The sequence below is a fragment of the Ostrea edulis genome, chromosome 10 (genome assembly GCF_947568905.1).
Source record: "Ostrea edulis chromosome 10, xbOstEdul1.1, whole genome shotgun sequence".
NCBI classification, from domain to species: domain Eukaryota; kingdom Metazoa; phylum Mollusca; class Bivalvia; order Ostreida; family Ostreidae; genus Ostrea; species Ostrea edulis.
The window spans coordinates 16,798,822-16,821,772 of NC_079173.1; the positions used below are offsets into that span (position 1 = coordinate 16,798,822).

Genomic DNA, 22,951 nt, shown 5'->3' on the forward strand with positions numbered 1-22,951 from the left:
AAAAGAACAGTCTAGGAGTATTAGCAGGTTTCAAAATATCACATAAATCGCAATAATTTGTTTAAAACTTTAAGATGGAATATGGAAAATGGGGAAATAAAAACTGGAGATTATAGATCATAAACCCGTGCATGATATTAGTCGTAAAATATTATGGATTTTAACATTCCCGTGCACGACAAACAACAAGGTATATAGTCTAACGCATTGACGGGTTACTGGGCGGTTCCAACAAATCCCATTTACGGTTAAAATCAGAAATGAATAGGATATTTGTTTTAATGTCCTAAAACTTGACCTCAGTAAGCTATCAACGTTCGATAATATTTGTGGAGAAATACTGACAAATCATTAAACATATTTTACGGGACTCCGAAGATGTGTGCATACAGGTAGCGTCACGGTTATACTGCAGTGAATGTATCTAAACAAATAGTGGTAATTACTGTACACTAGTGCATTAGTAACTATCGATCGACTGAACGAGACTATGAGTATCCATATCAAACTGTTATACTGTTACGTATTCATACCAGTGTCACGAAGATCGCTTTTACATGTCATAGAAGGCTATGATCGAAAATGACGGTATTACAAATCACAGGTTCTAACCTCTTCCAAAATAACGTTCATTTGAAACAAAATTGTCACCTTTTACAGTATTGGTCCGATGGAAACCTTAGAAAACTGTAAAATAAGAATTATGAATTTCTTGAAATTATAAAAAAGAAAACACACACACCTCTGAAATAAAATTCGAAAGTGAAAATAATGCAGAAATTTAATGAAATTTATCTTTTTAAAAAAAAAAAAAAAAACCCAATACTATTTCGACTATAATATAAGATAATTGGGAGACCCCTAGGTAAGATTGGCGAAATCGACTTATCACATGCAGTAATTAATTTATCAAAGTAGTATCGATCGCTGTAAATTCGTCTAAAATCGATACAACTTCAGTTTAGATAAGCTTTAGCGCGAGTCTTAGAAACACATCATTGACTGTTGAATAAAAATAATATGAACACCAATGAATATCAAATTATTTATACGATGAAAAGGTGAAGATAATGAAAGCAAAATAATCTCATATTAAATACCTATAACGAATACAAAGTTAAGAATAGGGCAATCACGAACCCTTGGACATACATGTACCAGAGATGGGATTAGATGCCTTGGAGGAGTAAACATCCCCTACCGACCTGTTACAATCGCCGTGAGCCCTATGTCTGGGTGTTCCGTTCGCTGTCGACTGCTTGTCAAGGATATAGCAGACATAAATTTTGAAGTTTAACAATTAATACATGACTGTATTGTAATCGTTAAAATGATTCTTACAATCAGACATTTTACATATACATATGTACCTGTATTTTTCTTTTAAAAATATCGTGGTTTTTTTTTACTTTTAGAAATAGCAGTTTATCTACTTGTAAATTTTATGACAAAAGAAGACAGAAACTTAGGGATAAATAATCCACGGAATTCTCTCTAAATTTTGGAAAGAGGGTGTTGCACAGAAGCAGTAACATTCCCTAATCGGAGCTTTGTGCCTGATATTTAAACACCAGTGACGTAGAACTTACTTCCATTCCTATTTAAACTCTTATTGCGTATTTGCTATTTACATACCTGTGGGATTCCCCAGTACTAAGGACAAGCCTAAGATATTTTATGTGCCCGTACATAGTCTATAAACATGTTTTTTGAAATCGTGAAAACTAAATTGTTTTAATTTTTCTGAGTATTAGACACGATTTATAGGGTTACGAGTGTATCAAATATTTTTAATATTCTATAATACTACAGTCTAAAAGCTCTTATACTCGTATGCATTATTTTCTACAACCATCTTTAGTTACTATACAGGACTCTGACCACAAAACAAAATACGAGAAGTTTAATACGCATTAATAAAGCTCAACAAACTTTCAAGTACATGTACCTGAAAACATTGATTACCATAGCAATTTTCTACTGGAATACATATTGTCATATTCGTTCAAACTGTTTAAAAGTTATTTGTCTTGTTTGACATTTTTCTTTCAAAGCTTAATACCACCTTCACACTCACGGATTTTTCTTACGAGTCCTTACGGATCTCCGACTCGTAGTCAATCGCAAACATTCGTAAATTACTCGTCGGTATCCGTGTCAAAATCGTAACAATCCGTGTACCTTTACGGATTTGTGGAATACGTAAGGATCCGTAAGAACAATCCGTGAATGTGAGGAATTCTCGTTGACAGCCTTGACTTTTAAAACATAGGTATCACATGCTGTGTTCGACTCCCATTCACAAACTAAACAGTGTCTAGGCTGGAATTTTATTTCAAACTCGGCATATTGTAAGTGTGTTTCAATTAAGAAAAAGATGTAGATGGGAAACGTAATATTGAGAAGAAAAAAATCTTACGTCCGTGAGGGATTCGAGCCCGGTCGTGAAAAAATATAACTGCTATGCATTGCAAACTCTACGACTTTATCCACTGGACCAAGCAGAAGTACTTATGTAACAATTGAAAATTAACGTACATGTGAAGTTGAAAATGATATCAGTGAAATAATTTAAATTTTTTTGAAATTTACCAAAAAAAATCTCCCCGTGAAACAAAATTTCAAAGCGACAGTTCTTTAGAGGAAAACTCGAAGAACATGGTCATGCTAAATTCATTTTGTTTCACGGAGGCAGTTTTTTTCTGAAATTCGGGGATACCCCTCCATTTTAACGCTAACAATCATATAAATCACTTATTGCTTGATTTAAACTCAAATTATTTTGGCTAATTCTTGTTCAATACACGTCTATTAAACTTATTTTCAAAAATGTTTGAATCAAGACATAAGTTCCAATTGGTTTTATCATATGTTTGAGTAAAGTTATCTTATCGATATCACACGCAACACCTTTAGGGAAATTAACATGAGACGTGCCACACCTTCTTTTCTAATAAATATAAATATATACATGTATGTATTCCATACTGGGATGTTATCGCATTTTATTTAGATCCAGAACTAGGATCGAAGAGGAGTCGAAAGAATAGCGGTTTGGACGAGGAATTGGAACCTGTGACCTTGACATGGAAAGACGTCAATGTATACGCATTGCCGAAAAAGGGCGGATGTTGTAATCGAGGGAATGTTTCATCCTCCCCAAAGCAGATCTTGTCCAATGGTAAGATAGTGTGTGCTTGTGTTTCTTTATATAAAGAAAAATTAAGTAGAGCAAAACATACATGAATTATCCCTCATTTGAAACCCACATTTGAAAATCAGTGTGGTCTTTTGACTTGAAAACCAATGGGGAGCTAAATACATGTAGAAGACGGATAGGGGATAAGCAATATGCCTATGAAATTTGATGACTGTTCACTTAAATTGTTCTTGAGTAGATCAATTATTGCTAAGCAAAGATTCATGTGACTTTTGACACCGAATAATCATTTGGGATCGTCTAGCAATGACCAATCTGCCAAGTATAATGTTTGATCACCACCAGACATAGTAGTATCTAGTTATTAACCTTAGACCTTTTGACCTGAAATTCAATAGGGGTAATCAAAGTTTGATGATATTTAGACAAAGGGTTCTGTAGTCATTGGCCGGACAACATTTGATGCATACATGCTAGGATCTTTCTATACGGGTCATCTACTACATGTAGTATGCAAGGTGAAGATAACGAACAGTGATCAATCTCATAACTCCTATAAGCAATACAAAATAGATAGTTGGGCAAACACGGACCCCTGGACACACCAGAGGTGGGAGTAGGTGCCTAGGAGGAGTAAGCATCCCCTGTTGACCGGTCACACCCGCCGTGAGCCCTATGGAGTTTGACTTCAATCAGAGTACGAGTTTTTTTTATCCATTGGTCATGGATTAACTACTGTTGTATCCTAAAATCAAAAGGAGCCATCTACTAGCCCTGTATATTGAGGCTGGTGTCTGTCAACCAGATGGTTTCAAGATATTGAGCGGTGTCGCATAATTTTGATTCCGGTTAATTTAAACGGAACGCCAAATACATGTACATGTGATTTTGTCTCCGGGTTATAATATAGGTTCTGACCCACGTAAGTCTGTTCCGGCCATACTCTTGGTTCCGTGCAAGCACTTATTCTTTAAAACTTTATACATACAGATACATCTATATCTGTGTTTCAAATGTCAAATATTGTCAGGACAACAGGAATTTATTTTTTTATCACTAACAGAGTGAAATTTAATCGTAGACACGACAGAAGTCCGGAGTTTCGCCAAATTTTTTATTATGGATACAGATAAACTCTTTACAAAAAAAATGATGGGAATTTATGTTTTCAAGGCATGTACCAATACATATAATTTCAAATATATGACAATAGGTTGGCTTTACATTGTTTAACGTCCCGCTCGAGAATCTTTCACTCCTACGGAGACGTCATCATTGCCGGTGAAGGGCTGCAAACCGCAGACCTCTGATCGGCGACCACAACCACTGAACAAGTAGGGATCTTTATCGTGCCACACCTGTTGTGATACGGGGCCTCGGTCCTTGCGGTCTCATCCGAAGGCCCACCCCATTTAGTCGCCTCCTACGACAAGCAAGGGGTACTGAGGACCTACTTCAACCCGGATCCTCATGGGGCTATGACAATAGGTCGTAACTGACAAAATTATCAAGATATTGTACATTTGTATCATTCTTGAACTTGCTGCCCCTCTGGGGTCATTAACCAGAGACAAAATGAGAAAATGATTTTCTCTTTATTATATGATCCGATATTTTTATTTTATGTTATCGTGAATCTAATTACACCAATGTTATCATATATAAGCTCTGTAGTAGAATTTGGCAGAGAGAAAAAGGATCAATGTTAAAAAATCTAGAATTATCAAATGAAATTCGGTGATAAGTTTAGTAATGAATCACAAGTATATACTATTTATATCAGCTGTATTGGAATTATTTGAAATGAGTGTGACATTGATATAACCTTGACAGAAAAATAAGAATAGCGATACCCACTCCCTGTATGTCACAATAATGTGTACATTTTATAGTTGTAGCAAACAAAATGAAATACCTCAACGTGTCCAATAAATAAAAGTATTCGCTTTTAAATAGAACCAAGTTACATGTATTACACCATGAATTTGTAACAAACACATATGAACATATTTATGTACATGTATAGACGTCATCACTTTAATCTAATACACTACATTGATGTTTTTGAAATTAGAATGAAATACAGAACACCATTTCTATCATCAACAACTTGGTATCATATTATTGTCATCAAAGTCTGGGGGAAAAGTTATGCATAATCTTTCAAATCGTCTTTTAGAAAGAATTATATATATATGTATGGTAGAATCTTTCTTTAAATAGTTTATAAACATGATTATGAATAAATAATATTTTGATGATGATACGCTTCTTTAAGAATGGGGGGAAAAAAAGGACAATTTCGCTGTTCAGACATTTGAAGCCATTGCCGGAACCAAAATGACTATAAAACCCGGAACCAAAATTATGATTCTAAGGTTCCGGCCAGTGGCGCGTGAATTATGCGACACCGACCACATCTGTCGTAATTACCTCAACACATTGTTAGGGAACATGGTCAGCTACCATTCGACCTAATGACGGCCTGTATCAATTTGCAAATAGGATTATTATAAAGAATATGATAGAATTTGCAAAATGCTAACTTTTTAATGGAGACTTGAAACTTTTGTATCATCAATTGTTTTTGGTCAGTATTCTTCCTCGGTTTAAAAACTTATCCTCCCCGCTTATCGAATCAGTCGACAGCATAGTGCACCATATGCACGTGATACTGGAATGTCATTATATGTGAAGATGATGATTTTTTTCCCCTATCTTTTCAGTGAGCGGCATGATAAAACCGGGGAAACTAATGGCTGTCATGGGAGCCAGGTATACTTAAATTTTTACAATTATAAAAAATATAATGTTTTAATATCATGATAATTAGACATCAAAATAATGTTTTAATTTCATGGAAGCCAGATATGATTATAAATCCGACTGTATTCAAGATGAAATAATTTGATTTTACCTTTGAAATGAAATTTGATTAGTTCATTTAATATTAACAAATTTAGCAACATTCTTTATTTTGTATAAACCGAGACGACGATAATTAACGCCATACAAAATTGAACTATATGAAATGAATGTAAAACCTACTTAGTTTATGTTTTAAGGATTATAAAGCTTTGACTGACCCAACGTACTAACTGAGGAAAATTTCGTTTTTATTCTTGAAATATTTCGATTTCACTTGTATAATGCAATACTATTGGTCCATTTGACCATCAACATTCTTGATATTGTGTAATTTGAGTGGACGTTAAGCCGTGCCATGTGCCGTTCTGAGAAGGATGTCGCAATACGTTTAGCTGCATTGTTCTTGTTGTAATACCGAATGCATTTTTGAAAATTAGATTATAAGAAACGAAAGTCATTTCTAATCATTTGATATGTTGTGTTGATGTAAATTGTGTAAATAAATAGAAGTCTTAGAGTTCTGGACACAGGTGGTGAGTTGTCCGTCATTTACCCGAGGATGTGCCGAATATTACGTTACTTTGGGGCTTTTAAAAAAATGAAACTAATTTGCATTTCTTGAACGTGTACTGACAATAAAACTTGTCTCAAATTTGATTTGCTGAGTGGTCGAGGAACAGCCGTGTAAGGGGTTTGGAATTACCAAACTTTGTTTCAGACGGACGATAAAAGATTTCAGACATTGTTCACGAACTAATGCTGAACTAGTTCGTATACGTCATATATCATTACAATAAGTTTGTAAAAATAATACTGTAAAATGTTTAATCAGGAAACAGAAATGTATTTCTGATGCTTAGTCACAACTTAGTGGGGGGGGGGGGGGGGGGTTTAGGAAAAGATAGAAAATTGAGCGACATATATAATTATACTATTATGACGGGTCGAGTCCCGGCTCGATCCGTTGCATTTTGTCCTTGTTACATTCGTATCGGTGACGAAGATCTGCCCCGGAACTGACAAGTGTAGAAATAGATTCCAGGTTGAGGTTTTGTAGAAGAAGGGAGGGATGTGGCGGTCAGACAAGTTCTACTGTAGGGGCCACATAGCTCAGTCGGTAGAGTACCTGACTAGAGATTCAGGGACCCGGGTTCGAACCACGGTCTGGTTCGTTGCATTTTCTCCTTTCCCGTCATACTTTTAGAAAACCTGTTTGTTTCATAAAAATGTGCCTTTCGTAAAAGTTTTACCTACTAAAGAATGAACAAATGAAATATGTGTAATATTATAGAATACGTGATTCCCCGCGTATAATTAGGAATTTACAGAGACACGTGATTCTAAATAGTTTGTAGAATACTAGTAACATTTAGACACGTTACAAGCTATTATATGTGATTCTTCAGTGGAGCCGGGAAGTCAACTCTGATGAACGTCCTGACCTACAGAAACAGGGGCTCCCTCATCTTACAGGGAGATATACGAGTGAACGGGGTGGTCGTGGACAAAACCAAAATAGCCAACATATCCGCATACGTACAACAGGACGACATGTTCATAGGGACGATGACAGTACGCGAGCATCTGACGTTCAGGGTACGTTACAATCTGTGTGTGTGAACTTCATATGAACACACAATAGGTACGATGACAGTAAGAGAACATCTGACGTTCAGGGTACGTTACAATCTGTGTGTGTGAACTTCATATGAACACACAATAGGTACGATGACAGTAAGAGAACATCTGACGTTCAGGGTATGTTACAGTCTGTGTGTGAACTTCGTATGAACACACAATAGGACTTCATTATCCTGTTTCAGACAAACCTGTGTCTTAGAAAGCTGATCATGTATAGTAAAATATTAATAGTTTGATTTGGTTTTTTGATAATTACGGAAAAAGTGTGCTATGTGAATGTAATTACACGTACATGTTGGATGTACCTGTTTTGAAGGCGTTACTGCGTATGGACAAAAGGAAAAATAAAGCGGAAAGACTGCAGACAGTGGAAGACATTATACATGAGGTGAGACTAATTAGATTTTACTCGTCTGCAGGAGAAAATAGAAAGAATTTACACTTACATATTTGCATGTTCGGATCTCTTAGTAGAGAACACATTAGGAATCCAAACCTACATGTTATAGGATTCATATTTCCTAATGTGTAGAAGCAGTATAGCTCAAATGAGCATCTTAACACATATTTGTTTATGGAACTATTCCGCGGAGATTATTGTATAGTATTGCATACTAAATGTGATGACTGGTCATGTAATTAGGACTGGAAATGTTAAAAGTAGCTGTTATCAGAACTCCCAGTCGCCACTTTGGATATTCAGTACAATTTTTCATTATTATTTGACTATATTTCGTTCAAAGTCGGTGACTATGTGACAATTTGCGTCGGACATGTACAATATACCAATTACGGACAAATTTCATTGATCTGACGAACGTTGTTAACGTCTTGTTGGTAGTATTAACGTACTTGTGTAATAACTGTTTTGCAGCTAGGCTTAACGAAGTGTGCAGATACGATAATAGGAGTACAGGGCCGTTTACGAGGCATTTCCGGTGGAGAAATGAAGAGGCTGTCGTTCGCATCAGAGGTATTAGTATTCATCACAATGGGAAATAAAGGTTTGGTTACTCGTGTTAACATCAGAGATATTAGTATTCATCACAATGGGAAATAAAGGTTTGGTTACTCGTGTTAACATCAGAGATATTAGTATTCATCACAATGGGAAATAAAGGTTTGGTTACTCGTGTTAACATCAGAAGTACTGGTACCGCCTACTCATCACAATGGGAAATAAAGGTTTGGTTACTCGTGTTAACATGTGTCCGGATATTTGAAAGATGTATCGTCAATCTATTTAGTTTTCAATCTAAAAAGAATTTTAGAGGTTCTTGTTAATATCTTACTTTCTGTTTGGAAATTTATTTTGCTTTTCTAATGGTCATGATAACTCAGTGGTTAGGGTGATCGCGTTGTAATCGGGAGGTCGGAAATTCGAGCACGCACTGGTGAGTGATCCTTCACAAACGCTCAACATTTAGAAGTGAGAGTCACCGGTCATTCTCATGAGACCTTGAAAAGCAGAGGTTCCGTGTCGCGACAGGCATCTTCACTAAGTAGAACTCTTCTTGTTTCGGCTCTGAAAATTGAATGCCACTAGTCTTTCGGATGTGACCTTAAAACCGTAGGTCACGTATCGGAGCAGGCGTTTGCTCGATAAATATCCTCATCGCTACGGTCCTGAAAAATGAAACATATATCTCTATTCACATTTTTCCTTTGAAATATTGCTGTTTGCTTGGTTTAAAATCTACAAACACCCTAGAAACCAATCTTTTATGCATTGTTGTGATGTGTTTTATTCCAGTTGCTGACCAATCCGCCCCTGATGTTTTGTGACGAGGCTACTTCCGGTCTAGACTCTTTCATGGCGTACAGTGTCATCCAAGCCTTGAAATCCATGGTCAGAAATGGCAGAACGATTCTATGCACTATACATCAACCGCCATCTGAGGTCTTCGAATTATTTGACGAGTAGGTCCAGAGATACATACAGTGTAAATTTAATTAAATTTAAGGAGATTGTATGCCCTTCAATCTAGGCCACAAACTGAAAGAATTTGTATGTAAAACTTATACGGTACTAATTTTTATGCACCTGATGCGCATTTCGACAAATAATGTCTCTTCAGTGATGCTCAACCGAAATGTTTGAAATCCGAAATAAATTTGAAGTTTTAGAGCTAAATATAGCCAAAAACAGCGTGCCAAAAAAAGTGGAGCCAAATTCGTCCAAGGATAAGAGCTATGCATGAGGGAGATAATCCTTAATTTTGAAATGAATTTCTAAATTTTATAACAGCAATTAAATATACATCCGTATTTTCAAGCTAATAACGAAGTACTTAGCTACTGGGTTGTAGAGACCCTCGGGGACTGTATCAGACTCGTTTGTAATTTGATTTATATTTTATATGTGTTGAAAAAAAGATGAATCCAGTGGTTTGTTTTCGCATTTTCTTCACTGTCTCATGTTACGATGTACTCACAATGTATTGCAGTAGTTCGGTTATTATCTTGTGTTATAAACACGCTGGGAATATTAATGCATTATTTTAGTTACAGTATATACATGTAGATACATGTGTATGTGCTATTCATCTTTTCAGACTCTACACTGAGAATTAATGCATTATTTTAGTTACAAAATTTAGAAATTCATTTCAAAATTAAGGATTATCTCCCTCATGCATAGCTCTTATCCTTGAACGAATTTGGCTCCACTTTTTTGGCACGCTGTTTTTGGCTATATTTAGCTCTAAAACTTCATAGTTATTTCGGATTTCAAACATTTCGGTTGAGCATCACTGAAGAGACATTATTTGTCGAAATGCGCACCTGGTGCATCAAAATTAGTACCGTATAAGTTTTACATTACAGTAAATACATGTAAATATGCACTATTCATCTTTTCAGACTATTCCTTTTAGCCGAGGGACGAGTAGCATTTTCAGGCCCAATTCCTGAAGCACTTGAATTTTTTAAAAGGTAAGAGAAAGGTCAGTTTGGACTTGTCGATGTGTGACCATTGTTCCACTCGTATGCTTCTGTAACATGCCTGTTGTAGTACTAGTACACCTTGTTACTTAGATCTACTAATCTGAAGGAGAATTTACGCAGCAATAAATCTGAAAACGCGATGAATTCATACGCGCCTGAAAACAAGTAACGTAGAGCGGGAAAACTATTCAATTTTTTGCAATATTTGATACATAGAACGAATTGGAATTATAAGAATCATTTAGAACATTTTTTTGAAGAATTTATCGATGTGTAAACTCTGGATATTTTCTCACAAACTTAGCATAAAAGTGCTTCACACTGAATGTGACTGTGTAGACATAGTTTCACGTACTATTACTTTTCTTAATATAGTATATTAAAAACTAATATCATAGAATATCTTAATGGTTTTAAATAGCAATGGTCACGCATGCCCCATGAATTACAACCCCGCAGATTACTTCATTCTGACTCTTGCCATTGTACCCGGGAAGGAAGCAGACTGCAGATCCAGAGTCAAGGTATATATATTCGTCCTACATGTATGTACTTATCTATAAATAGGAAACGATCCATATGCAATTTTGTTCCCTTTCAATGTGAAGGGAACTTCATAGTAGCTATATTTTATTGCAAATACCAACAGAAATTTTATAACACACGCTCTAACTCAACAGAATTCTGTTTGGACATTATTCGTGTATCTACTGATTATTCATAAAGCCTATTTAAATATTAATGTAAATTTCTACTCACATGGCTGACGGTTGATTTATTATCAAGGTTTCCATTACTACATTGGTATTTCGGTTCTGGTGCATGTATAGTATTACTAAAGTAAAGTAAACGTATTATATTTGGCGTGTACGATATTTGTCGGAAATCGTTTTTTCAACAAGTTAGCGTAGATTTGATTTAACGCATTCGTGAATTACTTTAAACATCTAGATTTACGGATGGCATTTAGCGATGTACTTGATTTAGCGGAAGCTGCGTTCCGCCAAAGGCGCTAAATAGAATACACAGTAACTGGATCCGAAAAATCGGATCATTTTGAGTTGGCAGGCGCTGATCATCAGATCACATGAGACGCAAAGCCTTTGTATTTTTAAGTCCACGTTTACAAGATAATAAATCAAAAACACAAACATACAGTGAAATTATTTTTATTTGTCACGCGGTCGATATTTTTCACGAAAAAACGTGGTGTTTATGCATTGTATCGTCATCAGTTTCAGTGGTGATCCGGAAAATCGGATCACACTCTGTGAAATCAACAGTATAAAAAACAACAACCCCAAAACAAAAAACAAACATCGAAGGAATAATAATAAAACATAAGATTATTCAAACTCCCTATGACTTTTATCTTTTGTGAATTGGCCATTTTTACCCACCAGGGGGTGTTAAATTTAGAAATCATTCTTCCATACTTTGTAGAATTTATGTGACGGTTTTGAAGCATCAGAACCATTTAGAAAAATGACAGAAGAAACGAACCATATTTCTGATCACCGAGAAGTGTCACAAAGATTTGTAAGTACTGGAATTTTATTGACTTGGTATCGCATTTATTATACCTACGTTACAACATATCATGGAATGAGCATTAAGTACAAACGTTATTCTAAGTAATAGAACTCTACCGTTCTCCATGTGAATATTTCGGAATTACTTGAGCTTTCTCCAATTAATATGAGCATCCTTCTTACGCCAGAGAAATGTAACCTTTTTTAAAGGAGGGTCTGAAAAGTTAATTGTTTCTTTTTCTTTTCTTTTTTGATTGGGCAATCTGAATTCAAATTCATAAAGTTTTTTTATTGATCCATTTTATCATTTTATTTTCAATGATGCAAAAAATAAAGCAAAAACAACCTTGAGTGAAAACAAATTGTTTCTTAGGAAATATTAGCATTGTTATCAAACTCTAGCTTGAATTTGAGAATTCTTTTTTTTCCCCTGATCAGATTAAAGACACCCTGAGCAATTCTTCGAGGTGAGTACGCGGGGATGTTATTCCAAACTGGACACTGAAAAGCCATAAGAACCCATATCGTTTTGAAAGTAGCAATCTTGTAAGTGTCTTTAACATACATGTATATTGGCAAAGTCTTGAACACTAGGGAGGGACAAAACACTCATAAAAGCATGAACAAGGTAGTGTGTTCTATATTCACACTGCATGTATGTAGCTGAAGACTAGTAACTATAATTAAGTGATATTCTGTAATATTTCTTTGAACAGGTACGAAGCCTCCTTCAGTCAACAAGCCAAATCCGTTTTCTGGAGGAGCTGGATATCAAGCATTCGTGATCCACTCATTGTTAGAATCAAATTTGTCCAAACCATAGTAAGAGATTATTTTTTCTAGCTTTTTTTGTGTGTGCTTAATATGTATGTTTTAGGTTTAACGAACCGTGATTCTTGTTCTAAATGTGTGTTTTCAAGTTCATTTGGTTTTATATTTTATTTCGAATTTGTATATATCGGTTAGACTTTAGGTAGACAACTTTAAATATGTTTAAATTTTAAGGCAGACTTGATGATTATATTCTAAATCATTGATAATTTCCGAGTTTATGATTCTTGTTCTAAATGTGTGTTTTCAAGTTCATTTGGTTTTATATTTTATTTCGAATTTGTATATATCGGTTAGACTTTAGGTAGACAACTTTAGATATGATTTAAATCTTAAGGCAGACTTGAGGATTATATTCTAAATCATTGATAATTTCCGAGTTTATCGCTGTATCATTTGTAAAGGAAATGTAAACATCCTGCTATAAAATAATGATTTCTAAATATATTTTAATATAGTTCCCATCATTTTACTTCATTTTTTTTTTTTTTTTTTTTTTTTTTTTTTTTTTTTGGTAAATTAATTCCCGTGATTCAATTATGTTGAAAGAAATAAGGACAAATACAGTTGAAAATTGCCGGTGCAAAGAGATCAAATTGTATGCTCCCTTCTTGCTTCACATGAAACACACTAACATCAGAATTTTTATGTGATTTTCTACTTTGTCATGTATATGAATATAATTTCAATGTTATTTATTACAATTGTTTTGATTGGATAAAAATAAGTCTAAACGAGAATTTACACATCAATAAATTCAAAAATGCTATGTATACATACCCGCCTGAAAACAAATAACATAGTGCGGGGAAACTATTCAAATTTTTGAAATTGATAATACTGGGAGCGAATCGGAATTATAAGAATCAAACATTCTTTTTGAAGAATTTATCGATGTGTAAACTCTGGACATTTTACTCACAAACTTAATATAAACGTGTTTCGCACTTTTATTCAGTTTGTGAGTAAAATGTCCAGAGTTTACATTTCGATAAATTCTTCAAAAAGAATGTTTAATCCTATAATAAAAATGCAATTCTTCAAATCCTTGATGCATTCATTCTCCTAATTGAACTAAAATACGTTGATTTGATTTCCATTCCTTTTATCTTTGACTTTTTGAATTTATTTTCTAGTTTTTTGCGGTGATACTAGGATTTTTTGAATTTATTTTCTAGTTTTTTGCGGTGATACTAGGACTGATTTACCTGAAAACAGACGATGATTACGACCAGGACGACATCATGAACATCAACGGGGTCATCTTCGTGATCATCACAAACCTAAGTTTTACCAACATTTTCTCCGTCCTCAATGTAAACAAATTCTACAGTTCTCTGAATTTTGAAATAAATATGCCAAACTTTTCCTCCACTCACACACATACTTTTTAAAAGTCCATTTAGTTTCATAAAAACAATTTATTAGGGAATGATTATCAAACAGTGATAATTTTATTTTAGGTCTTTCCTTTAGAAGTTCCCATTTTCTTGAGGGAGTATGGAACGGGGCTCTATGGGGTCGGTGTTTACTACCTCAGCAAAACATTTGTGGAGGTAAGAAATGGTAACATCATCAGCATATGTACCGACAATTCAAGTCCTCTGTCGTAGATGTCTCCTTGGCACCTGATATAGGCAACTAAGGAGCACATCCATTCTGGTGCGTCCCCCTCTAAATGAGATCAATTTAATTGTACATGCACATGAAGTGGTTCTGTTTTCTTTAACTCGACTGATATACAGGGAGCTAAACAGTGCGTCCCCCTTAAGATGAGATCAATGACATGTAGTTGTTTTATCATTTCACTCTGCTGATATAGGATATCATGGCTGAAAATCTGACAAATTACAGTTCCCTTTTAACAGAGACGTGAATTTACTCTTATTCCATAACTTTAAAATGTTCATACGCAATTGTACATCATCTCATTATGAAGTTAATTGTTAGTGCACAACATTGATATAGCGCCCATCGTCGGATAGCACGGTCGGTCGTTCTCCTTGGGTTTCCGACGATGTATAGCGCCTTATCTGATCATGACATGTACTTGTATTGTATAAGTATCCTGAGGCGCTTTACATGTAAAACGAAAGTAAAACAAAGTATACCAAATACATCAAAAGGTCATAATATGAAGACTGAAATATCACTTGCATTGAATTTCCGAATAAGGGCTACCTCCACTGCTTTGCATTTTAGCATTTAAGGGTGTATACAACTACCCACCATGTAGTCTAATCGTCAGACGTTTGCTTCGTGACTTTCATGAAGGTCAAGAATTCAACGTTCATCACTGATTGAGCCAGAACCTAGGTTTAGAACTATAGAACAATAGTCTGCAAAATAAAACAAGCCAGAACAGAAAATTCCTAACTCTGTCGATGGTTCTCTCACGACTGGTATCTACACGTTTGCTCCTCTGAGCGATGATGGGAATTTATTTTCCTATAAAGTATTTGCCGTGACCTTTTATAGACTGGATACTACATACATGTATTATGAATCATGTCAATATTTCATAGATACCTTTCCTGATTGCCATGCCTGTCATTTTTATGTCCATACTTTACTGGATGAGCGGTGAGTTTTCAAAAACTTTGCTTTTCATAAAAAATCAAGATAAATTCTGATGGTCATTCTCTGAATTTCACCAGAAGCATTTTCGTGGTTCAATATCATTCCTCTGACAATTCAACGGCATTTTCATTCTGTTCCAGGTTTAAATCACGATGGTTCTGTGTTTCTGATCGCCACAGGAATAGCCATCTTGGTATCCAACACAGCCGCCTCGTTTGGTATACATCTTTTCTGATAAAAGCAATAGATGTGATAAAAACGCATAGTTAGGTGGATATTATTTATGTATATTGTAAACTCCATTAGTCGTGCCTTCCTGACAGCTACATGTAAGCATGTTCTGATAATGTTCTCCCATTGAAGGTTATGTGGTGTCGACAGCTGGGCATGATCTAATAATGTTCTGTCTGTTTACGGTTATGTGGTGTCGACAGCTGGGCATGGTATAATAACGTTCTCCCATTGAAGGTTATGTGGTGTCGACAGCTGGGCATGATCTAATAATGTTCTGTCTGTTTACGGTTATGTGGTGTCGACAGCTGGGCATGTTCTAATAATGTTCTGTTTATTTAAGGTTATGTGGTGTCGACAGCTGGGCATGATCTAATAATGTTCTGTCTGTTTACGGTTATGTGGTGTCGACAGCTGGGCATGGTATAATAACGTTCTCCCATTGAAGGTTATGTGGTGTCGACAGCTGGGCATGATCTAATAATGTTCTGTCTGTTTACGGTTATGTGGTGTCGACAGCTGGGCATGGTATAATAATGTTCTGTTTATTTAAGGTTATGTGGTGTCGACAGCTGGGCATGATCTAATAATGTTCTGTCTGTTTACGGTTATGTGGTGTCGACAGCTGGGCATGGTATAATAACGTTCTCCCATTGAAGGTTATGTGGTGTCGACAGCTGGGCATGATCTAATAATGTTCTGTCTGTTTACGGTTATGTGGTGTCGACAGCTGGGCATGGTATAATAACGTTCTCCCATTGAAGGTTATGTGGTGTCGACAGCTGGTCATGGTCTAATAATGTTCTGTTTATTTAAGGTTATGTGATGTCGACAGCTGGACGTTCTAATAATGTTCTATTTAAGGTTATGTGGTGTCGATAGCTGGACATGGTCTAATAATATTCTGTTGAAGGTTATGTGATGTCGACAGCTGGGCATGATCTAATAATGTTCTGTTTATTTAAGGTTATGTGATGTCGACAGCTGGACGTTCTAATAATGTTCTATTTATGGTTATGTGGTGTCGATAGCTGGACATGGTCTAATAATGTTCTATTTAAGGTTATGTGATGTCGACAGCTGGGCATGGTCTAATAATGTTCTATTTAAGGTTATGTGGTGTCGACAGCTGGACATGTTCTAATAATGTTCTATTTAAGGTTATGTGATGTCGACAGCTAGATATGATCTAATAATGTTCTATTTAAGGTTATGTGGTGTCGACAGCTGGATATGATCTAATAATGTTCTGTCTGTTTAAGGTTATGTGGTGTCGACAGCTGGATATGATCTAATAATGTTCTGTCTGTTTAAGGTTATGTGGTGTCGACAGCGGCGCCTTCAGTGACAGCAGCACTAGCTATAGCCCCCGCTCTGATGATTCCATTTCTCTTATTTGGGGGATTTTTTCTTAACAGTGGGTAGGTATTACGAATAACTATATAAAATCAATCAGAGTCCTAAATAAAACAAGTTACAATATTTTGTAATTTCAAAGATCCCTTTCCTTTTTAGTTCACCTGAGCAGAAGGCTCAAGTGAGGTATTCTGATCAAATTGTCCGTTGTCGTAAGCAAGTTTGTTCAAACCATGACGACCTCGAGGAGTAGGAGGGGACCACGATAGGTGAACAAAGATTTGTATAGGAATATATACGTGAAAATCTTTTAAAATATTTTTCTAGAGCATTAGTGCCATGGTTACTAACATTAATATGCAAACATGCACAAGTAGTGCAGAGTCCAGTTTGTACAAATCATGTCCCTGGAGTTTAGGATTGGGCCTCGATAAGGCATCAACGTTTTCCATGCTGATGTATGGAAAAAACACCATCTTCTGACACCCAACAGGGTCATCATTAGTATGTAAGCATCATCAGGTAGTGTAGAGTCCAGTTTATTCAAATCATGGCCGTGGAGGGTTGGGTGGAGTCAAGAAAGGGGATTAAAGGTTTACATGGCAATACATGAGAACTTTTTAAAAAAAAAAAACAAGTATGTGATTAGTTATATCAATATGCAACTAAAGTACCCCCAGATTGAAGGTTCTTCAAAACACGGCCCAGGGAGATGTTACATGTAAGTGGTTCATTGAAATATATATAGTCGTTGAACATTTGCTGATCAAAACCCACTGGTCATGATTAATCATATTACATTTGTAATATGAAAGCATTCCAATGTAAGACAGATCCATATTTAACTAGGATTTGGCTTTGATAGAGATTCAAAGTTGTACATGTGATTACATAGGAAAAAGATAGGAACAGGGCCACACAATGCAAACACGTTAAAGTTGTGTGAAATAAATTTTGTCATGGATCCTGGGGGTTAAGTTTGGGGCTAAAATCGGGGATGATGTTTTACAACTTCCCATATTTATATAGAATATTCCATTATCAGCTACATATGAGGGTTGTGTTTCTCAACTGATTCGATGAGCATGTTCTGCGTATAACCACTTTTTAAATCGAGACAGTCTACTGACAAATGTGTTGATGTAACACGGTAACAGCGGTTTCAGCAGTCTCGTTTAAAGTCAGCATTTTGTAAATTCTATGGTCGTTAAAACAACATCATTAGGTCGAATGCCGTCTGATGTGTTTCATCCAAATGTTAGCCCGTTTTCTACACCCTACCATTGACTACAGATTGCTCCGTTTACCTGATCAAGATATACATGTTGGGCTCACTGAGGGTGTGATCGATCGACAGGGAATGTTCACTGCTCCTAGACGCCTGATCCTACCTCTGGTATGTCCAGGGGTCCGTGTTTGCCCCTACTCTTAATTTTGTATTCTTTGTGGGATTTAAGAGATGGATTACTGTTCATTATCTTCATTTTTTTCATGAATATAGGAGAAAAGCCATTTAGAATATTTGTTTGAAAAATATTTTCATGAACAGCAAGGTCATGCTAGTCATATTGATATTGAAGTTTGTGGCTAGATTGGAGTCATGATATGTGGTCAAAAATTGTCATGGAATTCCCTTATCTTAATTTTCTATTCTTTATAGGGTTTATTAGTTTGATCGCTGTTCGTTATCTTCACTTAATTATCAAAGAGGGTAAAATCTTCTGAAGAACAGCAGTGCTAAGGTCACTATGGTGAGCGTTGTGACCCATGGGTCTCTTGTTTGAGATTGAACTTTTTCTTTATATTTGAATGGCAGATCTACCCCGGTTTACCTTATATGGTTGAAGTATCTCTCATGGTTTTCGTATGGGAACGAGATGATGGTTCTTAATCAATGGGATGGCGTGACCAATATCAGTATGTACAGCACTTTTGTCATTCAGTTACCATGATCTCACCTAAGATTTACTCACTTATTTTGCCCATGTGTAATTCAGTTCATAATCTGTATCATATTATTCTTACTTACCAATGCTTTGGATTCAAATTTTATATATTATTTCATATATCGTATATTCATTTTATATGTCAAAATTATAATGATCCTGAATATTATATTATATTGTACATAAATGTTAAGGACACGCTAACAATTGAACTTTGTGACAAAGGGGTGACTTCGGCTTTTCCATTGTTAACTTCCCATATTTGTGTAACAATAATCGATCAAATGGTTCGACGCGCTGGAGCATGTTCTGCGTATGATCAGTTTTTAAATCGATACAGGCCAATCGGAACTCCTCGAATGTCTCGCGCACTCAACATAGATCTCGGATGTAATACGATGGCATCCATGAGCGAATTTGATGCATTGTCAATTGTGACGTCACAGCAATGCATCAAATTCGCTCATGGATGCCATCGCGAGACATTCGAGGAGTTCCGATTGCGATACAGGCCACTGAAAATAAGTTGTTGCTACCAGGGTGTGAAACGTTTCGTTTAAGGTAGCTCATTAAATTGAAACACTCTTTTTATGACACTATGTCACAAGATGGCGATGTAAATGTTTTTTTAAATTATTTGTATTGATCGATTTGTTTGTACATGTATATCATCGTAGCTTAGAGGATAAAGTACACAGATCCAGAGTTCAAATCCACGGACGTCTTCTGTTGGGTTTTTTTCTTTTCAAAATCATTTTTTTTTTTAAATGCATGTTTTCGCCCTTTTTGGCATGTGCTTACCCGTGCTACATATCATCATATCTTTCATATGAAATCATTTCATGCTGATTTGAGAAACTCTTTCATGGTGTAGTTAGTCACCTTAAACTTAGCATTTCACAAATTCTAGGGTAGTTATAATGACCTAATTTGTAAATACAATCTGTCGTTAGGTCATATGCTGTCAGATGTGTTTCATACCAATTGTTAAACCGTTCTTTACATATTTAATTTGACTTCGAACTACTCCATTTATCTGATTAAGATATACGGCTCATGACTTGTGTGACCGGTCAACAGGGTATACTTACTCTTTCTTGGCACCAGACCTCACCTTTGGTGTTTGCTGGGGTCCGTGTGTGCTTTACTTTCAATTTTGTATGTTTATAGAATTGATGAGATTGATCACTATTCCCTCTTTTTTCGTGTTTTAATTCATTATGATGTACAGGTCACTAAAATTCCAACTAGGTAATTACTGTATCTTTTTCAAATATGTGATGTTCATTTTCTGTTCCACAGCTTGTAGTTCCAACACAAGGTGCATTTCCCAAGGTGACACAGTCATTGACAGTTTAAGCTTCGACAAGGTATCACTATCTTAACTTGTTCTCGTGTTTATCAATCTGCATTCACAACTTTTCGAGATAACCTTTATTGGGCAACATTCATAACCACAGAATGCGGTCTGTATTCTGGGTTGGAAAATCCTAGGCTTCTTCAAATAACCTGTTAAAACTTTCCACGTTTAACCCCTGCAATATTCCTCTAAACAATCTTCTCTTAATTCGATGGAATATTGCATGGCGTTCTATGTTTCACATTGGTAAAGCTTTTCTAAATTTACAACGCACATTGCAAAAAATCATTAAGATAAATGTATTCTTTTATAATTTCACACATATTGCTGTCGTATATTGCTATGTAAAAAATTATCTGTATGTGCGTTTTAACTTTCTGGTTAACGATATAAGAATATGATAGTCAACAATTATATTAATTACGACGGTAGAGTGTGTTGTCACGTGAGGATCCCGTGGAGCGGATCAAAGTTACCAGTAGGGTGGAAGGATCTCTTTTTTCCCAGCTATATTTGTTTACACTATCTTGTTCTTTTTATTCTCGCGATTTGACTTGTAAGTAGTGGTAATTTCAATTATTTTTAACCCGTGTTTAATATTAAAATGTGTATATTTTCGTCTGCAGCTTTTATTCGATACCATTATATCGACATTTGCTCTTTATGTGTATTTTTCATCCACAGGACAACTTCTACTTAGATCTGGGCCTCATCTTTGCCCTGCTTGTGGGATTTAGGCTGATTTCATTCATAACTCTTTACATAAGAGCAAAAAGGTCATCATCTTGAGACTCTCATCTGTAAAATGTTGTGTGAATTTCTTCTCCCTGTGATATGGAACATAGACAACAGCATGCCGTAAACTTTGATTCTTAACAGATGGGCGTCACACGCCACGAGATAATATATACCTAAAAAAAATCATTGCCATACCTAAATTGATTAATATAATTAGAGAATTCGTCGCTTGTCATAGCTGACCGTGGCGCGATTGTGATATATACATTGTAGTTGCAGGTACATACATGACGTCATGTTCACTCCGAATACCCTGCCTCTGAAATTATTTTTCATTGCCTGAAATTACAATTCTCGTCGTTTACTACGCATGACAATGGTACCGTTGTTGCACCTGCCAACACAACATGCACCTTTAGATGTAAACGGGAGAAAAGCAACATAGAATATATGCAGTTACAATAGAAGAAACGTACTGTATACAGTGAATTTTGCTAGCCTATTATACTTCATTTTCATTTCCCGAAATATGGCATTCTTATCTATTAGGAGACAACTTAATTAATCAACACTTTAAAAAAAAACGAACATAAAAAAATGAACAAAATAAAATAAATGCCTGCTTTATGATGAAATCGTAGCTTGGTCTTGCGTGTTTATGGAAATATACCTGATATTTACATGTTTTGTATTGATCCACTATATGCGTGATATTTTGTACACATGGGTGGGCGTTGGTCGGTCATTTTAACACAAATACATGCCTATCAATCACAGGCACTTGTTTCATACATGAGTCTCCCCTCCTATTATTAAGGAGGGGGAACCATGTATGAAACAAGTGCCTGTGCTGTCAATCTACATATTGTGCTGATAATTATTTAAACATTAGATACTAATATATGTAAGGATGCACATAAATGTAAATTGGCCAAATAACCTATATAGTGTGTGGGCACTCATCGAATTTACTCTCTAGATTTAGTATGTCGTTATCTGCCTTGCTTTAATATAAAATAAAACGGCCAATGCCAACAAGAGTGTTGAACCCGCCAGACATTTATCATTATGATTTTTTTTTATTAATAGCAGCCAATTATATTACATGATATTATATGATCAAAGTAAAAATGAAGTTTGTATTGATTTTGTTGGTTTTTATGATAAACCACCCGTCTTGGCAGTTTAGTAGTACTCGCTTCGTAGCTGGGGGGTCGTGAATTCGAGCCCCGCTCGTGTCATGGCGGCATCAAACCTGAGACGTTCACACAGGTTGTGATTGCTCCTATCATTCACGAGTCTTTCGGATATGACATAACAACGAAGGTTCTATGTCGCAGCAGGCGTTGGCACGCTAAAAAAAAAATACCTCACTGTTTCACGGCCGTGAGCGCTAGGCATACATGTACAGTGTAGGTCAAAATTTGTGGTACTTCACCTACAGCTGCTCATGTAAAACAAACAATATGATAAAACAAAGATATAAACATCGCTTTTAAAAATGGATAATATTAAGAATGGTATTACTACTGTTATCTCGTTATTACGACTTTCTTAAGTTGGTTGAATAAGGAAGAGACATACCACACATACTTTTAAAAAATGGTCAGGAAGAAAAATGGTGGAGGAACATTCTTCGAGAAGGTCGTGGCTTTGAGAAGGAACCCATCACGATCTCAGTCACTGACTAAAAACCCTCAATCGCTGATGGGAACCAACAGTTTGACACAAATGTTGATTAGAGCCTGAAACCCAGAGAAAA

General features: G+C 35.7%; 1 protein-coding gene across 3 annotated transcripts in view; it reads left to right on the top strand.

Annotated features, from left to right (window-relative positions):
* LOC125665174 (protein white-like) overlaps positions 1–22,329 on the top strand; it is a 52,931-nt gene extending 30,602 nt beyond the window's left edge. For all 3 annotated transcript variants that reach the window (XM_048897789.2, XM_048897788.2, XM_048897790.2), the window contains 19 exons: positions 3,014–3,181; positions 5,887–5,935; positions 7,435–7,624; positions 7,986–8,057; positions 8,544–8,642; positions 9,423–9,589; positions 10,532–10,603; positions 11,037–11,139; positions 12,059–12,154; positions 12,586–12,614; positions 12,864–12,969; positions 14,157–14,294; positions 14,442–14,534; positions 15,504–15,561; positions 15,699–15,776; positions 17,105–17,210; positions 18,962–19,062; positions 20,394–20,461; positions 21,136–22,329. In XM_048897789.2, coding sequence (XP_048753746.2) covers positions 3,014–3,181; positions 5,887–5,935; positions 7,435–7,624; positions 7,986–8,057; positions 8,544–8,642; positions 9,423–9,589; positions 10,532–10,603; positions 11,037–11,139; positions 12,059–12,154; positions 12,586–12,614; positions 12,864–12,969; positions 14,157–14,294; positions 14,442–14,534; positions 15,504–15,561; positions 15,699–15,776; positions 17,105–17,210; positions 18,962–19,062; positions 20,394–20,461; positions 21,136–21,240 — 1,898 coding nt within the window. In that variant the 3' untranslated portion in view covers positions 21,241–22,329. The remainder of the gene's footprint in view (positions 1–3,013; positions 3,182–5,886; positions 5,936–7,434; positions 7,625–7,985; positions 8,058–8,543; positions 8,643–9,422; positions 9,590–10,531; positions 10,604–11,036; positions 11,140–12,058; positions 12,155–12,585; positions 12,615–12,863; positions 12,970–14,156; positions 14,295–14,441; positions 14,535–15,503; positions 15,562–15,698; positions 15,777–17,104; positions 17,211–18,961; positions 19,063–20,393; positions 20,462–21,135) is intronic.
* Positions 22,330–22,951: the final 622 nt, after the last annotated feature.